General features: G+C 29.7%; 1 protein-coding gene across 1 annotated transcript in view; it reads right to left on the reverse strand.

Annotated features, from left to right (window-relative positions):
- LOC147065509 (neuropeptide SIFamide receptor-like) overlaps positions 1 to 26,495 on the reverse strand; it is a 114,263-nt gene that overhangs the window by 38,133 nt on the left and 49,635 nt on the right. The window contains exon 3 of the mRNA XM_085956756.1: positions 11,059 to 11,315. Within this exon, the coding sequence (XP_085812882.1) occupies positions 11,059 to 11,315 (257 nt within the window). The remainder of the gene's footprint in view (positions 1 to 11,058; positions 11,316 to 26,495) is intronic.

Raw genomic sequence — 26,495 nt, forward strand, 5'->3', positions numbered from 1 at the left:
CGTGGTATGGAGACGTGCATGCTGGGCATAACGCGAAAGGACAAAAAGAGGAATGAGTGCATAAGGAAGCAGACAAGGGTTTGCGATGTAATAGAGTTTATTAAAAGCCTTAAATGGAGATGGGCTGGACACATAGCTCGAAGAAGAGACAATCGTTGGATAAATCTAGTCATCCAGTGGTATCCAAGAAATACAAAACGTCCGCAAGGTAGACCTAGAGGCCTCTGGATCGATGAAATTATAAAGTTCTGCGGAAGTACGTGGCAATGCAATGCACATGACCGAGAGAAGTGGAAGCAGCTTGAAGAGGCCTTCATCCAGCAGTGAATAGATTCAGGCTGATAATGATGATGATGCCATCAGTCTTGTGCGCTTAGATTTGCATTTAAAATGTACGTAAATAATTATTAGACATTATATTCTAAACTTACATATTAATTCAATGAACAATGGATACTCTTAGTTTGACATTTTTCTATTTTCCAACACTGTAGTCACTGTTCAGTGAGCTTCGTTTTTTTTTTATTAATTTAACGAATAAATACCAACCTATTTTGGAATACGTACTAAGTCGCTAATTTAAACTGTAAGCATGCATCGCAAAATTAGAACAACCCTTTATTCTGATGTTGTCGGTGTGAAATTTGTTCAATTTGGTTCCTTGTCGACGATATATAATTACAGATAAATTACAGTTTACTGTAATTTTTTGTACTCGAAAGAGATGGGAGTAAAGTATTGAGATAAAAATGACGAGTTTTTCTAGAGAATTGTAGATAGCATGGTTTCAATTCAGTAAGATTCATAATAATTGCAGGTTGCCTTCAGTTTGCTCAGAGAGAGAGAGGTGAAGAGTCTTTATCATTTAGATTTAAAAAATAATATGACTTATTCAAAGGTGGTCACAATCATCAGTCACGATGAAGCGAGCAAGAAGAGAAGAACATTAATTTGTCATTGATTCGTATCAAATATAATATGATTATAACTCTGTGATATTTGAGGGACGAGCACCTACATGCTAACCTACTTTTGAATCATGCAGAGTATTACATAAATATAAATTAATAAAAGCAGAATTGAATTCATTTTCATTTAATTCTGTTTTGTATGTAAAGTTATTTCAGAAAAATCCGTAAAAAGTAAAAAAACTATTATTGCTTGCTAAGGTGTGGTCCTAGCAACAATATTATTAATATATACGTGCATTACTATGGAAATCAAAATGAAATGTCAAAATGACATTTACGTATTCTATATTTGTTTGTTTGCTTTTTATTTACTTCATATCAAGTACAAGTTTGAGCATATTGAGCATAATAATTCAACAAAAAAATTAAAAACTTTGTATATAAAAAGTTCTTTTTACCTTGTAATTATTTTCCATCTCTCCTGTATTCCGGTGGTTTTTATTAGATATTTTTATGTATTTTATTTAGATATGAATTTCATCTCAATTCTATAATACGGTCGTCGGTTTTCAATACAACATCTCATTGTGAAATGTGATACAGCCAATTGCAAATATAAAACATGGATGTTGTCGATCTACTTTCGGAGTTAATTTTGGTGAACGCTATTACTGCAAATACATTAGGTACCATATTTTAAGATGCCCAACACGAATCCCTTTAACGTTTAAAAGTGCGAGGGAGTTAAACGAAAAGGGTGTTAGGGAAGATATGGCAACAATGAGTTATGTATGGAGTTAGACTATTCAGAAATCATCTTCAGCGACCCGAAAGTGTATAAGCAAGAGTCATTCCGTGACGAAGTTACAACTAGTTTTAGAAAGGTAGTTAGTGAATAATATACCTAAGATGAAACGAATAAATTTTTTTTTTTTTAAATTATTCTTGTGTAATGTTGTATTTTTTTTTTGCTCAGCAAAGGTGATATTATGTATTAAAACTGTCTTTATTACAACGTTCTTATTAGCTCGTATTCTTGTTTATCCGGTGTTTGTTTGTCCAATACAAATCTTGCAATCGATTTTTAACTAACTTCCCGACTAGCTGGACATTTGAAACTTTTAGAATATATCAGAACACGATGCCAATACAGTCTTTTAATACTTTTAGCCATCTTTAAGCAGAATTGAATTCATTTTCAGTTAATTCTGTTTTGTATGAAAAGTTATTTCGGAAGAAGTCTGTAATCCAATCCACTATTATTGGTTGCTAAGTGGGTGGTCCTAGCAACTAAATTATTAATATATACGTGCATTACTATGGAAATCAAAATGACATTTCAATATTTGTTTGTTTGTTTTTTATTTACTTCATTTCAAGTACAAGTTGGAGCATATTGAGTATAATAATTGAACAGAAAATTTAAAAACGTTGTATATAAAAAGTTATTTTTATCTTGTTATTATTTTTTCGTTATTTTCCATTTCACCAGAGACTCGATAAATTAAGACGTGTAAATAAATAACACATGATTATATTTTATCAACCTTGATATTTTAAGTTTGGAGTAGGTATATTTAAATCTTAATTTAACTTACTCTTAGATTTAATTGTACCTCTTGGTTCACGAATCGAAGATGTCTCCTAACGTAGAAACCTTTAAGTTTCTGATCGCCAGTCCCTATTCAAAGTAAGTGGTTTGACAACTTGTTTTGATTAATTTTGTTAGACTACAATTACATCCTTCTTTAATAAATGCCTTGCTAAATTATTCTTAAATGTTCTTATACGAGTGTCTATAATTAAAACGCAAAATCCAGTTAAGCAATACAATTGTATGTCAACTAAATCAGTTACTATTCAAAAAAAAATAAGCTGCATTACGCTCGGATATTTTTGATAGGTGATAAATATGTGACCATTAGCTATACCGCGAGCTGCGTGCGGTCTTTGGAAAAAAACAGTGAATTATTTCTGAAAAAATATACCAAATTCATTCATAACCCAAGCACACGATCGTCCACAGAGTGTAGGAGTTTTTTTATGAATAGTGGATATTAGTCATTCATAGTTTGATTATAATATGTCATGGTTAGGTAATTTTGCTTTGAGCCTGCTGCCCGTGGCTGGTCAAAGTACCTACGTGTTGGTTTTTTATTGCTTATTTTATCCAGTGAAAAGATTCATGCTCGTCCAATCATAGTGCAAGGTTGGACTAGTAATCATTCCTAATAAAAATAAGTATGAATGGCAAGCACACGTGACTGAAGTTAGACCTTTTGTTTTTTTTCATCTCAGATTCCGTCTACTTTTAGGAGTTTTTCATCATTAAAATGTGTATTTGCATCTTTCATAATAATCTTTCGATCGTTGTGCGACTGATTTCGCTTTAACTGTGTGCTGAGACTCAATAGTAAATACAACAAATGTAATTTTAGTGACGTATAATTAAGTTGTCAAAGTTTTATACCTACTATATATATATATTATAATGTAAAAAAAACTACGTTAAAATGCATGCAGACAGTTTTTAGTTGTCCAAGACTGCCCTGTTTATTCGTGCGAATTGTGCGTTGCACGAGGGCAGCCAATTTCGTTTTCATTTTCATTTCATGTTACGTTGAAAAGTTACCAGACGATCAAAATTGATACCATACAACTATTAGGTATACAATGGAATATACAAATTGTAAAACATCCTGTTATAGCGAAATACATTTGCGGAAAATATTATATCAAGTTTGTCGAGTTAATTTTTACATTTTGAATGGCCCATATTATCCATCTTTGAGCGATCATGGTCATTTTTAGTTACTTTATTTAAAAAAATGTAGAGCAATAATTGCGTTGTTATTTCGTGTATTGATTAATTCGCTGCTGACTATATAATGAGATTTTAATTGCCCCCTTTAAAATGAACGTTAGTTACATCGATCGGCCACCTGGTCACTACGCGCCGTGTGCGTCTTCCGCGTCCAAAGTATTAATAAAAAATATTATAGAAAGCAATGCATATACAAATTATAATATAGTTGATGTGAATATTCAAATTTGAATGTGGTGTGCCATTATAATATACTCTCAAAATATATTTCACTTTAAATAAATTTGTAAATGCAAAGTTTTCATATATAGGATTTCTATCGTGTTATGATTTAGTTATAATGGCATACTTTGATCTTTACAAATCATTAAAAAACTGTATATATACATCAATCTTTATGTTACGATGAAAATGATCCAGTCGCTAAATATTATATCTCGATATCACTGTAAAACACACGTACAAATTCGTTAACGGTGCTCATCAAACTTTACGGGTCATAAACATTGAATTTCTCTTAAAAAAGCTCTCGTACTGTCTTGTAGAGGTGTCAAAAACGATCGTGTTTGACTTCGCGTGAAATACTTAATCCTCAGAATGTCTGTTCGGGGCTTAACGACATTTTCGAATAACTTTAGTGTTTCTCCGGCACTCGAAAGTTTCTGCTTATATATTATTAAGTATTTTCAGTGGCGCTTCAGGGTGGCAGTAATAAAAACTTTTATTGTGAAGCCGAGCCGTAAAATATTGTACTTAATAATTAGTGCGTGCTGTAATAAAGCATACGGTGATTACACCTATAAATTTAATAATTTGATTATACTTTGGATTGCGTAATCGATGAAATACCGACGCGGGTTCGTGATTTAAGTGGGTATTTATGGTGTTAAGTTATGAGTTATATAATATTATATTTAAGCATTTGAAAAAAGTGTAGATACTTCACGCAGTATGATCAACATTGAATATGCTATTTTGCACATTCAATTTTGAATCTTTCTATATCATTTATTATTATATCAACATCCTATGCTTAACATAACGCACTCTCACCGAGCTACCTGAGCGCGAAAGTGTAGTAGTCGCGCTTGCCCCCCCCCCCCTTGTGTGCAGAGAAAGATATTATATTATTAGGAAGGAACAAGTTTTCGTATTATGACAATTAATACCAATAGTTGTCAATTAAAAAATCCGAAGGTGATATTTGTAAGCTTTTTTTTTAGATTTTTCAACTTGCTAATAGAAAGTGTTCTTTTGAGAATCAGATTTAGTTTTTTTGTTAGTCGGTATTTATCTTCTGTATTTTCAAAGTTTTGATGGAAAGAATATACTGATTTAAAAATTTGTGGAAAATTACAAATTTGCGTTTCTGAACGAAGAAAAGGACAAAAACGCCGACAAAATACTTCGATGTCTTGCAATCGAGATGAGTTTGTATGTATAACATGTAAATTTTACTGTTATGCTGCGTATGCTGTTATTACCGGAAAGATAAGTTCGAATAACATTGAGATCATACAATGATGTACACAATAATGTTCTAATTTTATTAGATTCACTAAGAACATTAATTTATTGGTATCAAATATCTGATAATAAATGATTTGACACTTACGAGCACCCACCAGAATTTTGCATAATAAACGATTGTATTTATAATTTATTTACTTACCTATATTTTTCGTTTTCCTTTGTATTCCGGTGGTCTTTATTACGTATTTTTTTACATATAAATTTGATGCCAGTGCTATAATATGGCCATCTATTGTCGATAAAACATCTCACTGTGGACTATGAGAACGACCGGGCTAATCATCCGTTTAATAATTATTTTAAATTCGCATTATTTGAAAAAATATATAAACTGATTATAGCGTAATATTTCAGATGTGTGATTTTCCGTACATCACTGAATGAATTTTCAACAAGAGTGGGAATATTTTAGTGCTAGCTTTTGAATGTTTGCCCCGCTTGTTGGCTAAATTTGCATAACTGACAACGCGCATTATTTATATCACAAGTACATTATAAAATATATTGTTATTGTTTTGATTTCTTCAACTTAGTATGGTATTTGCTCATAAAACAATTACAATTATTACGAATTCATAAGCTTCATATTAATCATTAAATACAGGGATTGTATTTTATATTTTTCCTGCTGTGCTTAATTAAATAATATTATGTTGGTACCATCACGGTGAGAACAAAATAAGTCTCCATTTATTGTTTCTTGTGTTGTTAATGCTTTTGCATTTGCTAACTTTTAATCGTCAATGTCTATACCGCAGATTTTCAATAGGAGTACTCTGCGGTTCTGCGAGCTGTTCCAGGGGTTTCGAAAGAATGCAAAAAAGTAAAACTTGAAACCATTTTGGTAATAGAGAAAAAAATGTATAGCGTGACTTATCTTCAGAATGAAGCATTTTCAGAATATGGTTTGGTTAGATAATTATAGTATCATAAATTCTATTGCAATAGCGAAAGTTTTCTTTGGGAGGGAAAATTGTTGTTTGCCAGCTAAGAATCAAAGATTCAGTTTTCAGTATGTAATGAATGTCTCCATCTTACTACACACTATTTCTATCAAGGTACCTATTTAAAACTTACACGCTTATATTTAAATTACTGCACAACATATTATGTATTGCTATATTATTTATAAATAAATGTGTTATATCGGCCCGTCCATGATGTTTTTGATACATATACCTATAAAGATAACTCGTTTATCGAAATTTTTAATTCTACCATGTAAAGAAGGTTGGGAATCACTAGTTGGAGTATACTATGACTGATTAAATTAAAATATTCACTTATTTTGCCTAACCGTTATAATTACATACTTGTGGATCATATCCCTCCGCCCACAACTCACCTCACCACTTCACCGCTGTTATTTGACCACTTTTCTACTCGTGATAAATTTCTGAAAGTGTTTTAAGAAGATGTTCTTGTAACTTCGCAGCCTTATAAGTTATTGAGTTGTAATATTAGACAGACAGACTGGCGAAAAAAACTACTTATATTTGTTCTTGGATATCATGAAAGTAGTCAAAACACTCATAAAAAGGCAAATATTTCGAAATCACCGACATACACTTTTTAAATATTTTAATTCATTACTGACAGACAAGATTTAAGAATGTTAGATTCTTCCAGACAAAGCCGATCATCGCCGTAATAAAAGTAATAATATGCAGAAACTTATCGCGAGTAGAAAAATGGTCAAATAGCTGCGGTGGAGTGGGGAGGCGAGATATGGGCAGATGCATATGATACACAAGTATATAATTATATCATAGCTTTAAGGCTAGATTATACACTCACCCAGGAAGTCAAAGTTGTGAGTTCAAGACCACTCAGCCCAATATTTTTTTGAGGATTTTTATCTACATGTATGTTTATGAGGTTTTTCAAAATTTTGTATTTTATACACTTTTATATTAATTAGTAGCCACCGGCTATAGATATGGATACGTATAAAATCGTAAAAAATAATCTTGCATATTACTAGTATGTTAATAATACAATTCTCTATAAAGCTTTTGAAAATAATTTTAATAGTTTTGAAAATATTCAAGGTAGAGATGGTATGACAAATTTATAATCTTTTAAGAATGTACGTAAATCACGAAAATTTGGAATATAATTTTATGTAGCGGTTATTTAAGCTTCTCATTATTATTTATTATAAAATAGAAAGCTGCATTATTGTGTAAATTTACTGATTTATTTATTTGAAAAGTTTCTTTTTAAACGACTTAAATGTGTCGTCTGACTTGAAATATATTTCGAACAATTAATTTTCAATTCTACCAAGTACTACAGCAGTGAGACGAAAACTGGAGAACTTTTAGAGTGACAAGAATATTTAATGAAATTTAATGAAACAAAAGACAGAATTATATTAAATAATATTACCTAAGAATGTCTGACAAAGTCAGGTAAAATAGATAGATAGGTGTCTCGCAAAGTAATTGAGAAGTCTACAGGTGTTTCAAGCAATCTTTAGTCGGCTCCACATTCGTTACAAATTAATGCTTGCCAACCATTATAAGTAGGCCGACAAATATGTATGGTCTTATCTCGTATCAATGTTTCTTACGTGTAAGAGATAACAGAGCAAGACGGAAAACTAATAATTAATAAGTTTTCTGGTTTGGAAAACTGAGCGATTAAAATAATTAATTGACAGTATATAATATTTTAGTGTCATTCAAAGAGATTTCACTTACATAATATATACATACATTATAATTTTTATTATGAAATAATATATCGGTAGTTTTTGGGAAATATTAATCATAAAGTTCATTTCAACATAATTATTTTCATCGTTCTAAAGAAGGTAACATAATATATTTATAATATAAAATGTTCAAAAAATATGTAAACCTTTTGACGATGCAATAAAAACTAAAGATTTTCCAAAGCTTTGAAGAAGATAAATAAATTATTAAAAGTAGGTATACACTATAATTATGATTGTCGTATTATAAATAATATATAAAATAACTAAATCGATGGATGTAAAGTCACCAAAAAAATTGGGGAACGAAAGTGAAAGAAGCCTAGGGAGGATCGACTTCCGCTGATGATTAAATTATTACACTTACATTAATAAAATCTCCTGTGTCATTAATTTTATTATATTCTAAACATGTCACTTTAGTGGTGTTAACTGTCAATAATTGGTGGATATTGTATTATTTAAAATAAAATATAAAATATAATATTTAACACATCATTCACTATAAGTATACAAAATGATGATGCGTACAAATCATGTACAAATAATGCAATGTTTAAGTTTCATTATCAAGTTATCGAAGTAGATTTTCATGTGTAAACCATCCATGAGAAATCGATTAATAAGGGTTTTAGATTGATAATATCATTGAAAAAGATGTTAGTTTTTACCGTTATATCGTTATATCGTGAACCCATGTTAGAAGCACCGGACCGCCCCAAATTTTAATAGAATATATTATCCCATCATTAACATTGGTGTGGTAGATTTTTAAGTCTCTGCATATATGGAAAGTAGGCGAAAATTAAATCATAAGAAACTAAAAAAATATATAGTCATTGTGTTAGAAATTTTTACCTTTTTCATCTCATTTTCAAAAAAATCTTACTATGTATTATGTGGCATTGTTATTAGCTATAATAAAAATGTGTTTATAAAATATTATTATTTATTTTATTAGTGAATATGTTGGTCTCAGAAAAAACGAAATGAAAATGCCAACTTTAGGTTATTATTTTGTAAATCGGTAACGACAGAGTCGTGATGATATTCAATCTGAAGGGATACGAAGAAGTGATTTGATCGATTACATGAAAAACAACAGAAAATGTTAAATTGAAACGAGTTTAATACAATACATATTTTTTTTGTTAAGTCGAATAATATCATATTATATTTGAGTTTTTTTTATTTATTTAAAATAATTTTTTACCTAGTAATTCTTTATACATTAAAAAATAAATGTATACAATATATTGGTTGGGACAATTATGATCCCAATCATATCCTTAAACCCGAAAAAATATGTCACACCTACCATACTTATTTATTATTGTAATCCAGGCACTTAACAATCACGGGTTATCAGTAGACCGTGACTTGATAACAGTCAGTTATTTGTAGACCACGGCCAATTCAACTTGATACAGGGTGACCGTCATCCAATCGAACTAATCTGATGTATGTTTAATTTTGAACACTTGGTAAGCCGTGATATCGGCTTTTGTGATTCATTAACCTCCTTCATCAAAAGTGAATCGTCAAGTGCCGCTCAACGGGTAACCCAATAAACAATATCGCGCGAGTGCTAGTGCCACCAAACCATGGAGCCCACTCGAACAACACCAAGGTTAGTACCTGGATCAACCCCCCCCCCCTAGATCCATAATCCACACAAGCATCCCAAAACTACAGTACACTGCGAAAAGCGCAACCATATATATATATATATTGTCATGTTACATTTCACGTGACATGTCTACATTTCAAACGCAGACTTAAATAAATAATGTTAATTTAATTAACAATAAATTTGGCACAACCTTGTTAAAAGTATGTGTCAACCTTGTTTCTAAAATAATGACGGTTAAAAATGAGCCAATGAGGTTTCTTCTCGCCTTTTTGAAAGCGTCATATCAACAAATAACTTATTTCCGCCCAGAAGATTGGACTCCAAGATTAGATTCAGTACAGATCGGACGTGTTCGTTTAACATAATAGAGACAGTTTCAACGCAGGATGACGCTTCTTCTTTCGGACGAGAAGGTAGAAGACAAGGCGGCAGATTCCAGCCATCACACATTAAACAAAGCTAAGTAATTATTACCATCTTAAAGGAAATAATACTCTAATGTACCGTACCAAGTGAACGCTTCTCAAATTTGTACCTATTTGTTTTCGTATCATTTTAAATTTCAATGTAAATTGGTTGTGTGTAATTAAATAACACTTTTAACGATTAGTTGTGTTCTTATTTTTATACTGTTATATTTAATTTGTAAATACACATATTTTAAGGCGCCCAAAAATTATAATTTATTATTTCAACGAGTTTACAAATGACATTTTATTTGAGGTAGATAAATGAATTATAAAATATTCTTTACGGAAGGTTAAGTTGGCAGAAAGCCGAATCTTATACGCTGTGAGATTAATAGTACTAAATATTTCATGTTTTATTGATTGAATTAGTTGGCACTCCATGTTTAATAATTGTGCATTACAATTATTAAAATTCTTTTACTATCATTCATACTATTTACATTTTACACACTTTTCCAATTTTTTTTAATATGACAATATATATATATATATATATAATCAGTTGAGTAATACAAGAAGATTTTCAAAAAACTGAATTAATTGCCTGTAAGGTTGTTCACTATTTTGAAAAATTCGTGTAGTTTTCAAGCATGACTAAAGTAATCTAATATAATATTATTAGCCACCTCTAACATTATTAGCCATCTCAATTTAATAAATATTATTGTTTGATAAATGCATTTTTAATTTTGTTTTATCAAAATATATAGTTTTTTTAGTATAATTTAATTCTAATTAAATGCAATGGTTACTATAATTCGTCATGTATTATTTAATCTATAAAACATATACCTACCACATAAACTTCATCATAAAGATTACATTTGGATTGCAAAAGAAAATTTCTCATTTAAATTACACATTTACATGCGTCTAAGAATTCAATAAAGATAAAAATTTCACGCACACGACGAAGTAATAATAATTAGTTTACTTAATAATAATTATACACAATTGTGAAAGCTTACCTGTGCCTTACTTCCAAGGATCCCAATTGGTTCCAACGTGAATACCACGATCCACGGCATATTGATACTGAGAGCAAATGCCCAAATAAGGGTCACGACAACTCTGCAAGATCTCGAAGTCATGGATCCACTCAGCGGCGAACTGATCGCTTTACATCTCTCCAATGAGATTGCCATGAGAGTGTTGACTGATGCGGACACCGAAACACCCTGGAGATATGCCACGCCTTTGCAGATGGCACCACCAAGCACCCATGCTGAAAAATAAAATACGGAATAATTTATTTTTTATTAATATTACTAACAAATTAATTACAATATACTTGTCTTTACTATATTATCATTTAAGGTTTTTATTCTGTAAGATAGTTTTCTAACGATATACTTAAAATTACGAATAAATTAATTGAGGAGCCTATTTCCAAAGACTGACAAGTCCAGTTATGATTAAATTCTCTCGAAAAAATTGTTTGCATGTAATTTCCCGCAATATGTAATTATATAACAGTGATAAACAATCTTTATTTTCATAAGTGCTAAATTAAATATCAAACCCTTTTTGGGGGGCGCGTTTATATATATATATATAATATAATAATATTACAATACGTCAAATCTCGAAAAAGATCATATGGGCTTCCATTGAATAGAGGTTGTATTAACAGATTTTTATTTTTACGATACATTGATGTTAGCTACTTGTTCAACCCATTAGGTCCATACCCTGAGTCCAAATATAATAACATGTTTTTTTTCGTTAGACCCGAGATTCGAACCCGAGACTCACGATATTACAGACCGACACGTTACCCGCACGGCCATCGTGTACGTATATATTGCATATCAACAAAACAAATCTTATTCATTCGTTGAAAATTAAAAGTAGTAACAGTTTTGTGGCCGATTTAGGAGAACAAATACTTGTGTGGATAGTTCATGAGTAATCTCTTAATATATTATTATAATAAGGACATCTTTATATACATTATCGACTTTCTTATTCAATTAAGTTATTAAAAGATATATCATCAGCGAATCAATTTTTTTTTAATATTACATTTCATAATTAATGTAGTTTTTTAGATTCCAGCTATTTTGGTTATAACACCATTATCAAGATTATGACTTAATTAGTAGCTATTTATAATCATATTAAATTACTAAGTAACCGACTTGGATATTACGAGTATTATCGTTAGACATACATAATTATTGCTATATTAAGTTTATAAATTATTAATATACGTAAGCAGTTTAAAATGTTATTGTGCGAAGTAAGTAGGGACCTAGGTACATTTTCCGCGTAAAATGAGCAATTTTTCTAAAATGTTTAAGTTATAATGTCTGAAAAAGAAAATTTTGATAGTTTCCTTGGCGAAGAATAATAGAAAAGTTCAGATAGGTAAAGAAAATGAAAACCTTTAAAGTTAACTGGATACCAAACAATGTTGATAATGATATAACGAAAATGAGCTTCTAATAATAATAATCTTATAAGTTTCATTTAGTATGCGTGTAAACTACCCAGATTTAGCCTTTTTGCTGTTGAAGTTAGTTAAACATACTTTTAGTTTTCTCAATAAACAATGAAATTAAATCTTATTTAGAAACTCAACCAAACAGATTGAAACAAATTAAAATAAACAGTTTGTAACTTTTTACGAAGTGTATTAAAAGAAAATCTGTTTTATCGTAATGTTTAATCAAATTACTTTGAATGAATTTAACTGCTTTGGTCGCTTTTGTTACAAATTCGCAATGTTTTTAAAGTTTCGTTAATTGCAAGCTTTTGTGTTTTTATGTTGTTGATTTTTTTTCAAAACACGAAAATGCTTTTACGGTGCACCGTTTATCTGGCGGCATAGCATTTAATTGTAGGTATATACATATTTGATTATAAAGTTTATTTTGAGTTTATTTGTTGACAAAGACGTTAAACAAAAAAAAATATTTCAACGTGGTTGGAAAGCTTTAAACAAATGTTCAAATTACAATAGTGGAAATACTTGGATAAACAAAAACTATTTATTATTGGAAGAGAATGATAGTAAACATGCATTTATTATTCATATCCATTTTATTTTCATAAATTTAAAAAAATAATTTTAGTATTGATTGATGTTTTATTCTTTTTTTATATGATGTTGTAAGTAACTGAGACATAGTTCTTCGATAGCCATTTACGGGACTTGTTTTTGAATTTTGTTTCATCTTCTGTATTTTACTGATTGAACATAAAATATTAAGATCTTACTTTTTTATAACATATATTTCATTAAAAAAAACAACATTCCCTAAAATAGATATTTAACAAAAAAAAAAATCGAATTTCGTTAGTTGGACTTCTTGTCCGGTAAGCCACCTGGAGTATGCTTATTGTGCGTAAAGATAGGTAAGCGTTGCCATGTACGCATGTGTGTGTGAATCGTTATTAATTAGAGATCGATAGTTCTGTTGCAGAATAAATACAACTCTGTTGGTATTTTTATACCTCTGATATGTATTTAGGTTATTTACATTTATATTCATTGAAAAGTAAAATAAATAATCGCCTAATACGGAGTCTTCACCACTGACATGAATAGCGACAAGCGTACAAATATTTTTAATATTTCGTTTGATAGGGTATTGTAAGACCACAATAAAACCCAAAAAATAACCGATATTTTTGTTCAGGAACACATTTTATTATTTTATATCGATTCACAAAAGCAAGGTTATAAATTATACCGATAATTATATTGCTTCATGTAGCAGTGTCAAATTATTAAATAGATCAAAAGCAATATCGCTTTATCTAACCAAGCAAGTAATGTCAATTAATAGAAAAGCGAATATTAATTTTGTAATTACCAATTTGAAGAGACCTTTCCTCAATAGTAAATTTTGAATATTCGGTGTTGGAATAATCATTATAAAATGACACTACGTAGTATCTAACTATGTATGTTTATTCTATATTCAAACGTAATGTGGTTTGACAGTGTTCATATATACAATGGGTATGAGATAGGGAATAGGTAGAAATGTAGCAAACCTCGAATAAAATTTTAGTGACTGGATTATATGGGCTTGTAAATTCTGCGTGACCGTCATTTCTCTTGACGCGTACCAATTTGGACGAACATAATGAACAGAGGCTCTCCTCTCCAAGCGACCCCTGTTCGTAAACTTTCCTCTGAGGAATTTTGATTTACAAGAGTCTGCCAGAGACAAGGTGAAATAATGCCGATTGACGATAAAAAATACCCCGTTTAAAATAAAATTAATATTCGTTTCGAATAACTAGTTCAATGATAAATTATTTTATTTTAGAGATCATAAAATATAGTCATAAAACATTCTAGGAGTATATTTTTCTAGTATAAAGTTTACGTATTTATATAGTAATTTTTCAATAATTGTTAACGATTAATTTTTTTATGGAATAAAAAAAGTTTTCCGAGTAAAATCCACATTTTTATACACAAACTTTCAGAATATATATTTTTGTGGTTCTTCAATCGGCAGTGAATCTTTGGCGCCACACGAAAAGGTTTCACAACAGATTTTTTTACGAGAAATGTAGGTTAGCTACTTGCATAATCTATTATTTATATGTTGTAGGTTCAAACAAACGTTGAAAAACAACATGTGAATTTTTCCGGACCCAGTATTTGAACCAAAGGCCCTTGACTTACCAAATGTATACTACTCTTTCAAGGAAGAAGGCAGTAACTGACTCTCACACTTTCGAGATAAATGATATAATGTGTTTTTTTTCAAATTTTAGTAATGTGAATTAATAAAATACGGTGATATTTTTTATTGGTAGAATGTTAAAATACAAACAAAGTAATACTAAGCAAGCAGTAAATGCAATATATGGGTGCAATGAGTGGTTTTTTGATAAGAAATGTGTATCATTTTAGCAGATGTCCATTTTTTCACTAATGATTTGAACGGTATTTTAGTGATAATACTGATTTTAAAGTGAACATAATATATAGCTTTCAGGTTTCAAAATTACCTAACAGATGGCATTCATAACTCAACTTCACGAATTTTACGAGTTACCGCCTTCTTCCATGGAAGGGCAGTATTACGTAACTACTCGGTTATCAAGGGTAGTAGGAATACAGCATTCAAAACACATCAAAAATATGATTTTATTGAAAAATGTTTAGTACCGGACGGAACTCAAACTCTTATTCATCAGATTCCAGCCAATATTAACAAAAATTGATATCAATCACTACGGAAGTATTTTTTTCCTGATAGGGATGTTTCTGAGGCGTTATGATTATGTGTATAAAATTGATATTGTTAATAATATAATTATAATAGTATGGTCCTTGTACTGTCATCATTATAAATTTCGTAGGGTTTGTTTTGATATCCATTAAATGAACATGGATTCGGGACAATTCAATATTAGGTACTATATTTTACTTTTCACACAAGATATAGGCCATAGATGCTAATGGATGTAACAAAAACATGGTAAAAGTTTATGTGATAATTGTTAAGATGATTTTTAGTCGAGGTTTAATATATTAATTTAAATTATTTAATATCTGCTGGTAGGTACGCGTATTTTGAAGTGAAAAGATGGCGTATTAGGTAAGGACGCGGCTAGATATTCAAGGGCTAGTTGTCGACTGACCGTTATCTTTTTCTACATGCAACGTGAGGGTGAAAGTAAATTACTGTAGTTAAAAAAAAAATCGTGAAAATCTTTGTTATATTAGACAGCCCAGAAAGAATTACTCGTTTGTTATTACAAATATTTTTACAAGTGAAATATTTATTCCACTAATTCTGTTGATTACAAGATTTTGATTATTTATCAAGTTAATTGGTCTCAGCTACCCTATTTTGTTATATCTGATAATTTTCACAATATGTATGCGTCTATATTAATTTTCAAGTGAATAAATCATGGGATGAAACCATACAATACGTGCAATCTCATTTCGCAAATAGCAAGTATTGTTATTAATTTATGTTTAATATGTATTTAGGCTCATGATTTGTTTAATTGATTTGCCATTAGCTCGGGCCGCTAAACAATCAATTATTGTGAGAACGGTTTTCGACAATACAATAGATATTGGTTATCTTAACAACCTATTCTGAATTTAGTATCACTAAAGGGACTGAAATGCCAGACAGAAAGCCAAACTTATGTCTACGCTTTAGATACGTGATGAGGTTTATCCATTCCGTGATTAGATCGAAGCTTGGAAATGTTTATGATGGTAAATATTTTAATAATATTATTCTCATATTTATTTAGCTTGGTCGTTTTCTGATTTGTTTAGAAATTACAATGCTTTACGTAAATCATTACATTTTTTTGAGACCACTTACACTTAAAATATCAAATATTGAATTTAATGGCCTCACCAAACCACACCGCTCCGTGACACACCTGGTTTTAATCAGGCGTATCACGGGATTCTACGTTTGATGTGATGCAAAACTATCTAATTTACTGAAAATATCGCAGGAGCAGTTACTCAAGATTGATGTTACCATGTACTCAAGTGTGCTTTAACTGAATTTACATCATAGTGCCCATTCGATAGACCAGCACATAGAAGTATAATTTTTAAAAAATGTAGTAAATAACAAAAGCTAATGCAAAACTGCCAAACAATCTAAGTAAACAGATCGTCACGTTGACGGTATGACGCCGCAAGTTTTCTAAATACAATAAAATTGGCTTTTGTGGCGACCAGGTTGTACATTCTGATGGGTCCAATAGCTGGTTGAACCGATTTGAGCAACTGTTCCCTTCCCATAAACATTTTTTGGACATTTTCAGAGGATGTAGTTTGCATCCTGTATCTCTCCGCCATATGGATATGGTGAATGTATAACAAGACCAAGCTCATATAGCTTCATATGAGCAGCCAATAAGTCAGAACTGTTAACCATATTTGCCATTTGATAATTGGAAAAAATGTGTGCCTGCCATTGGTGGACACATCTCACTTTTTCTTACATGTTTTCATCGCCGTATTCAGTATTATTAGACGAATAATATAATATGGACAAGTTTGAATTTAGTATATGAAAAAATTAAGATTTATCAAAATGGTTATCATATTTTGGAACTACTACATATTTTAATATTTATTGATCATAATTTATTTAAATAATGATGGAAGAAAATGATGTGTTATGTATCCTTTGTGAATACTTGATTTAGGTTATGTTACGGTACTAAAAATCTCTATAACTCCTTAGTTAGAAGCACACTTGAGAGTGGGTTTATCGTTTGGGCCCCGCATTAGTTGAAGTACGGCCTTATGGTGGAGAGAGTCCAAAATAAATTTATGAGGCTCCTTTACTTTCTGTTGTATGGATATTATCCGTGGCTCTATCCGAGGCTCTATCCGACTGACGTTCTCTTATGTATGCTTACATAGTGTAGCTTAAAACTTAGAAAGGATCTTTATTTAGCTACATATTTTTTCCGACTTAGACGTGGCGTAAATGTGAACTCTGCTATTCTTGGTGGTGTTGGATTGTGTGTCTCTGATAATTACCTTAGGAATCGAGGGCATCCGTTGTTTGTTCTCCCAAGGTGCAGAATCAACCTGCCATTAGTGATGCCAATTGGGAGGGCAATAACCATGTTTAATGAAATCGCTTCGGATATTGATATATTCCACTTACGTGAGGGTGAATTTAAGTGGACGTTGTTTTATAGGTTTTTAAGATAGGGTCTATCCGTAGTTCACTCTGTGTGCTTCCATCTACTTTTATTTTTGTTGCTTTACTTTTATTTCTTTTCTTATTTTATTTCTTATTGTATTATTAAGTCACATTTCTCTGTATTTTTATATTAAAAATTGTTAACACTTATTTTATGTCATGTCATGAATGCTTTGAATTAGTATTTTTTTATGTTCATTATATGTAAAATAAATACATTTGATTTGATTTAAATTTGTTAGAAGATGCGATTAATGAAAACGATTTTTTTTTACTTACGTCATTTTAGATTGTTAATAATATAACTACGGCCACAAATATGTTGACGGTTAAAATAGTTGAAGTATTATTACGTCGTCTGGTAGGCCAAATGAATACATTTAAACAATAATATTATTCTAGCATATTTCGTAACTATGACAGAGTTGTCATAATTATTTTCATAAATTTGATGAATAAAGCAACACCTGACAAATATTAGTTGTATGCTCATGAATAATTAAGGAAAATATTATTTAACATACAATATAAAAAAAATAATAGGCAATTTTAATTTGAAAACTAAGCTTTAAATGTATTGCCAAAGAGTTTTACATTATAATTACGTCGTAAAAAATATTTTTATATAAAAAGAAAGTCTACAATATGAAATCCACTAAATTGAATTGAATATTGAAAAAATTTGTGTAGTAAAACAATTTTTCAACGATATTGAATAACGACAGACGTTATAATTCAGCGCTTACAAAAAACGTTAATATTCATTTCAATATTGAACATTTTCATGATTAAAAACTCTGAAAATATTACACCTCTAAGTTTTTATTATTCATAAAAAACTAAGCCGTTCGTATTTTATGGAACTATAAAGGATTCGTGACTTTATCTATGTAGTAAGTATTCAATTAGTTATTTGTACGTGGCACCAGATAAAAGCGGATTAATATTATAATATTCGTATCGTCGGTATTAATCACCATAATGTAATATTCTTGGAAACATAAAATTATCTTTGAGTTTAGAGTTAAGCTTTGAGTTTAAATATCACAGACAAAGATAAAAATACATTTGAACTCTATATATTTCTATGAGACGATTTCAAGTATCTAAGATATTCTGAATGTAATATTCTAGTTAAAACATACATAACATATGTTATTTTACTGAACGACAGGACTATCTTCAGTTCACACATATTGATTCTTGGCTTTTCACCGTCAACCCATCAATCGAAAGATCTTTTTTAGATCTATATTTTTTATTCAGGACTGAACATACGTTCACAAGATTTTAGAATATAGAATTTTTGTTTTTGAAAATACGTCATAATTAGAAGCCTTATAAATAAATACACATGTGGAAAAAACTTAGGTCTGCAGCTTAATTTATAAAAACACACATAACAGTCTCCACACTGAAAGGTATGTGTTCGAATATACCACTCAGTGCAAGATTTTTCAAATATTTTGTATACTTCTACGGTTATCTTATTTTTTTTACTCGAATGTCCAAATTCAAATCTATATTTTTTGAAAATATCCTTTTTTATAGGTTTTATTAAAGTGACTATTTGGTAACCGTTTCATTGTAATATGCCTGGAAGATACACGTAATCGTCAGACAAGAGCAATCCCCTTAAATAATGGTAGAGTAACAGGATAATTTAATGAATTTAATTAAATTTGATAACCATATTGTAAAATATGTCGGTAGTTGGTATTAGAGACAAACGCACCTGTGTAGGTGTAGTGTATCATAATATTACTCAAACTATATCATAATATTTTTCTTGGTCCATTATGTTTCACTGGCACTTATGTCGACTGTCGTTTAGCGCTTACATTTTATTGCTGAGTTATCGTATTTCAAGCGATTATCCAGTGAATTTTTCCGAAACGTTTGTTAATTCTAATTTATATATATGTCAGTATTTTTTAAACATTATATTCATGAGAAAAGCAAATTCATAAAACATAATTTAATATTTAGAGCATAATCGAGTGGTTGTAAGGGGTATCCTATATGCCAACGGAGAACCTAGCGCTAACCTAAGCTTCGTATTTTTCAGCTTGCAATTTGAGATTTTTTTTTAATAATTTTAACTTTTTATGTAATGTATGTATTTGATATAAATAAAAAGGATAAAGGAAAAAATACTAAAACTATGAATTAGTCAAAAATCTCTTGGGCGATGCTTAGAAAACTTAATAAACTAAATTTTTATTTTAAATATGACCATTAAATATATGTAATAATAAGATGCGGTCTGATTCAACAAATTCACATTTTTTACAATTGTAAGTTTATCTTTGACTTAAAATAAAAAATATTTTTCTTTTTATTGTTTTCAGATACATTAATTACAGGTCAAATTGTAAATTATCAAAAAAAAAATCTCAAGTTGCAAACTTCGTATTTTTCCGCTAGGTGCCTCTTTAAAAACGGCTCAGTAAAGGGTTTACCTTAAAGTCGTAGTTCAGTGAATAAATGTACTTGATTAAAAGCAACATCAAACATATGAAATACATATGCCTATTAAATTTATTGTTAGTCAATATTTTGTTTCTGAACCAAACAAACGCATTAGTAATTTTATAAAGCAGGTAAACTAACAACCGGCGTTGTTAAAGGTACTTAAATTAAATTTTGTAAGCAACCAATGTTTAAAATAAATTACACCTAGATATCTTAAGTTTATTATTAAAAGAGTATATTTATTATGGTTAAAGTATTGTTAACTATATCAATATACAATTACTATTCATGGTTGTTGGTGGGTAGGGGTAGGGAGACGGAAATGATGGATGCATAAATTAAAAAAAAATGTGCTTAAGGTTTTTTTATGGATTTTTCGGTTCGTCCCTAATAAGCTGGGTATATTAAGGAAGGATTAGAAGATATCATGAGGATGTAAGGCGATTCAGTAATTAGGATATCTGGATCATGGAAAAACTGGCCGCCGGATAACTAAAAAATGAAATACAGATGGATGAAATGAAGAAATAAATAAAATTACGATTAATACAACTTGAAACACCGACGAAACTACAATAATATTATAATACCATATTCTCAAGTCGACGTAATTATAGTAATATTAAAAAAATGCGCTTAGTATATTTTTTATATCAGGTTGAGCAATTATTGTGCCTAACGCTGTTTACGTCCAGTCGGCGGCGCCAAATCGTCCCATTCCATTTTCGTGGACATGAAAATTATTTTCGTCTGCTGCGCTCAGGGGGTGTCCCTACTTCTAACGTAACTGGATGTGTATTTTTATTTAATTTCTCCCCTTAGGATAGCCGAGAACAAAAATAATAAAATATGGTACGTACGTAATGAATTTACATAAATTTTGAGGCAAAAAATGGATGGAGCGGCAGTTTTGAAAAACAGAATGCCATTCAGGATTACAACCAGAGTTCGAAATGGACTAGAACGCACCTGAGCGTAGGAGTCTCGTGGAGAAATAAATATTGCATTCTGGTTTGATAATTATTAAAAAGTAATAAAATTCACTTAAGTACTTGAAATACATTTTTAAAAAAATATACGAAACATCTAGTAAATATCACTTTGATTTTTGCCTGCGGCGCCGACGTAACTTGGATAACTTAATCTTGTATGCCACAATTTTAAAGATTGTTATTTCATTTGACCGTCCGCTTTAACATGTATATATCACAAAAATAATGAATACACTTGTTTTTATAATATAATATACTTACATTCTATTACGTCAATATATTAGATAATAATTTCGGAAACTTATTGTGTATTTTTTTTAATTTCGAGCGTGACTATAACCATTAAAATACTTAAATCACTTTAAAACATGTTAAAAAATTCATTAATGTTGCATAAAATAGTAACTTTAAAACGATAGACACGTTATCATCATTAATATACTAAATAAACATATTTGCAAAGAAACCGTATTCATAATTCGTGAGTATAATCACAGAAAGAAATGAGTCTTCAAGTAAATAAATACACGAAAACCGTATATATGTTAGAAATAAAATAGGTACTTCATGGCCATAAAGAAATTTCATTATTTTGGTATCTTGGTTTATTTCTTAATCTTTTGAAATAAACAAACTTCCCATTATTTGCCGAGACATCAAGCCAGTTTATTTTGTTGAAAATCTCATTGAAAGATTTATAATATTACTTATATATACGGAATAAATATTATCAGCATATTATTATTTTATGTTATGGAAAAAATATGAGCAGATTTTTCCCATATAAAAATGACAGATCTCGATTAAAAAAAAGGCATAGCTATTTTCATTATCATATCGAAAGTGACGTGTTGTGATACTGATTATTTATCGGAGATGCCTGCCTACTGAATACGAAAGATGAAATATAATGAAATTGACAGATGTTTTAAAGTATTTAAAATATTTAATTCATCATTCAGATTTTTTTAAATTCAAATATAAACCAGAAAAAAATAAAAAAATAAAGTACCTACACAATTATTATTTTATGGGTATTTTAATCATAAAAATACAATTTTATAAGTTCTATTGGACGCAACATTACGTCAATATTTTTATATAATTCATTATTTTGAATATTATTGAATAAAACTTCAATATTATCACAAGCCCGAAACTAAATACATTTTATATTTATAATTGAATTAAATATATGTACCTATACTACTAAAAGTCTAGAGTATTTAAAAGAAACTTGCTTCATTCGAGAGAACTGCACGTTAATTATATAAATTACTTAATAATATGATGTAAATAATAATATGAAATGAGAATTAAAAAAAAATCATACAATTTTTTGGTAGATTTAAATTTAAATTTGCCCAAGTGTAAATTATAAGTAAAAGGTATTCAAATACTAGATACCCTAGTAGAACTACACTTAAGAATAATATTTTTATAATAATTTGTAAACTAAAAGATTTTTTTATGAAACAATAACTTGAAAAATCAGACCTCAAAAAAGGGGTTCAATAATTAAGCTGTCAATCCAAGTATATATTATGTTTTCGTGCAAATATTTTCATTATACACAGAAAAAATGGGGATGTTTTCAATGTCTGGCAATAAATGTGTGCCATCTTACATTTATATTAAAGTTGTCAAAACAAGGTAATACTCATTACTATTACTATACACATATATCAAATCAAGCATTTCACTTTAATATCATAAGTAAGTTAATATTATTCTTTCTTACACATTATATCAAGTATATTATATAATATTATTTCGTAATTTTTAGTTATATGAAAATATTTATAAACCTTTTTGTATAATATATCAAGGAAATTAATTCAGATGTACTGAAGTGTACCGTATTAATGATATTGTTGCCTTCCGATATGTTTGCATCGCAAGCGTATTTTCAAACTCTGTTTTTCTGGTGAAATCCTATTTTTGTCGGGATAAAGATCTTTTCTATTTTTATTGAAAAATAGACTTATTTATTGATATTTTTGAAAATATTTTTACTCTAATTTTCGGATACGGATACGCACATAGAGAAATTGGATTTTTTTTAAAATATATAAATTTGGTAAATAGTTGTATTTTTAAAGAAATAAACATTAAACAAATAAAAATATAAAAATATGTTATATATTATTTAAAAAAATTAGGCTATCTACTGAAAGTACTTGATGGAAAATGAATTTAATTAAACTAATAATTGATTCGATACATTGGATTAAGATCGCGAGTTCTCTTTGCAAAATGCCATCGCCCGTGATGTGTAACCTCAGGTATTTGAAACTATTGATACATTTTTCCCGTCCCTAATCAACAGTATGTAATATACGGAAAACAATAGTAACGACCTAGTGTCCATATTATATACTTAATGGGCACACATGGACAAAGAAGAAGAAGAGAAATAAACTTTTATCGTAGTGTTTTCGTTGAAATCAATATTAGCCATCAAATCAGAATTTTGTTCACGTAAAAGGTTGTCAAGTACTTGCGGTGTCTTGAATAGTGTTTTGTTGTAATATCACGGGCCTCTGTGGGATGCTTGAAAAGGGTTTATGTACATTTATACAGGACTAATGGCGCCAGAAGGTCGTGGCAAAGTGTTTTCCAGTGAGTTCTTTTACCATTTTGATTTCCGCTGTCTAAAAATCTTACGTGCCATCAGAACACGGTGGCAATCTGGACAACCGTAACGTGCCAACAACTATTATTATATTATTTCTCTACATTAATGTTTAACATTTACCAACAAGCTGCGTTAAGTATGGATAAAATTACTTCGCACGTATTTCTACGTAAATGTATTTTTAACTTTACTTATGTTCTATATTTGAATATTTTTGTTCCTCATCGTAACCCTGAACATAGTGACACAGTGATAATTCCAGAATATATATTGCAGAACTCTATATCAGCCTTCTTTTCTTCAGCGTTTTCCAGTGAATTCTTTCAGTCCACCTCATTGGTGTTCCTCTATCTGTTTTTAGGCACATGGCCTAAAATAATTAATCGTGCAAAGCTCTATGGGATAACGGCGCACACTATTGTCCAAAGAATCGTAATATACGACGGTGTAAAATTGGGTTTCGGGAATTTCCCGACGGGAATTCTCGAGAAATTTTCGAGATTTTCAATCCCGAATCTCGAGAATTGAGATTTTTAACATTTCGGGAAATCCCGGATCCCGAGAATCTTTTCTCGAGATTCGAGATTTCTTTATTATCAAATATTAATTGAAAAAAAAAACGATTTTTCCATATGAAAAAAGTACACAGAAAACATAAAATGTTCAAAGACTGATCGGGGCATTTTACACAATAAAGCCAACTTAAACTCAAAATGAGTGCAATTATTCAACATCGGTGAATTTTGTGTCTCAAAAATGTACGCGATTGTCAGACGCAGCGATTCACAGTCATTGTTTTTTGAAATTCTATTTTAATAAGTAATTTTTTGAATTATCTTTGTTTCCCTACTTCTATTTGTTGGTCTTACATAAATTAAAAAAAACATATTTTTTGAAATTTGTCTGTTTTTACGCTGATTTTAGGATTTTTTAAATTTCCCGAAATCTAGAGAATTCTCGAGAATCTTTTCTGGAAATCCCAAATCTCGAGATTGAGATTTTCTCGGGAAATACCCAACTCTAGACGCATGCACACAAATGACACCCTCGCTGATGAGTAACTCGTGCGGTATTGACGCATTAATGTATATATATTTATATTGAAACTGTCAACAGCTTTATCGCCTATTTTCCGTTTACCCAAATACTTTTAATTCGGCACACATGTGTAAATACGGTGATGACGGTGACAATACATTTAAATTGCAGCAATAAGTGCATAAATTATAATATGGAGTTTAGTATTTTTTTCGAATTTAATTTCAAAAATTCAATGCGCAAATCAAACCCCTTATCAATAATCATGAAGTTTTTTTAACTTTATTGAATATATTGTAGTAATAATCGAAACAATGGTAACGTTCGGTTAAATATATTATATATTTTATTTTATGATGTTTTTTTTTAATTTCATAAGGATAGTGTTTTGAAACTTATCTTTATTTTTAAATAACTTATTTTTTATTCAACGAATAATTCTTAAGAATGTTTAAGAATGTGACATTATAATTATTGAACATACTAAATTTTAAAAACACTTCTGAGAAAATATATTATAACCAATAGAAAAAAATCTCAATTTGGAAAACACTTTAGAGAGTATTAAAAATCATTAGTTAAAGTTTGTCGCAATTAAGTATAACGCCTTTAGAATAGTGGTCTATGTACATGAGGCGCGATACCCAAGAGATGCAGGTTCGATTCCATCGGGGTTTCTTACCTTTTTGAAAAAGATTTATTCTATTGGTTATAATATATTTTCTCAAAATTGTTTTCATAATTATGTAAGTAGGTTTATCTTTATTTATTTTTTTATTCAACAATATATAACAAAAGTAATAAAGTTTATATTCGAAGAGTTGAAATAAAAGTATTATTAATTTGATCGAATTTAGATAATAACAATTTTAAGCGTGAGAATATAATTAATAAAAATGATTGGATTGAAACTGTTTTTTTTTGTATCAGTATAACCAAACGATGCAGAAACGGAACTGTGACTAAGAGAGAAAATTCATGCGGTTTTCCGTTGGGATTTATTTATTTTATGAACAAAAGAAAAACATATATTCTGCAACCAGTATGCACCAATGTAGGTATATTTAAGTAATTTTTACTGTAATGATATTATAAATATGTATATATACTTACATAAAGATTTATATTGGAAGAAATTGAGATTTTTAAATTGACTGAAGAATGAATTTTGTGGAAACAATTAATACTGCAATTGGTATATATATTCAAAATAAAAATAAACTGTTGTCTTCGTGGCTTACATAAATTTTTTTAAAGTATCCAACATAAATGCAGGACTCCTTTCCTTGTTAATAAAACTGTGAATTAACTTGAAGGCTTTGTAGGTTAATGTCTTTTTCGTGGTCCCCTGAACACCAAGGTCCTATATAATTCTTTCTGAACTGTTTGCAGTTCACTGCAGTCCACTTAAGACATATTGTACCAAATAACAGTCAAAACAGACTTCTTATTTTACGTACATTGTCCCTGTTACGCAATATTTGGGTTAGAAATAATTCCTTGTAACAATGGAATACATATCATGTTTCACTGACGTTTCTATGGTAACTGATAGTTATCATGAAACATTTGTTTATTTGACCCAGATT

Source organism: Rhyacophila brunnea, unplaced genomic scaffold, assembly GCF_057557595.1.
Source record: "Rhyacophila brunnea isolate RB1 unplaced genomic scaffold, BYU_Rbru_1.0 scaffold_6, whole genome shotgun sequence".
Classification (NCBI taxonomy): Eukaryota; Metazoa; Arthropoda; class Insecta; order Trichoptera; family Rhyacophilidae; genus Rhyacophila; species Rhyacophila brunnea.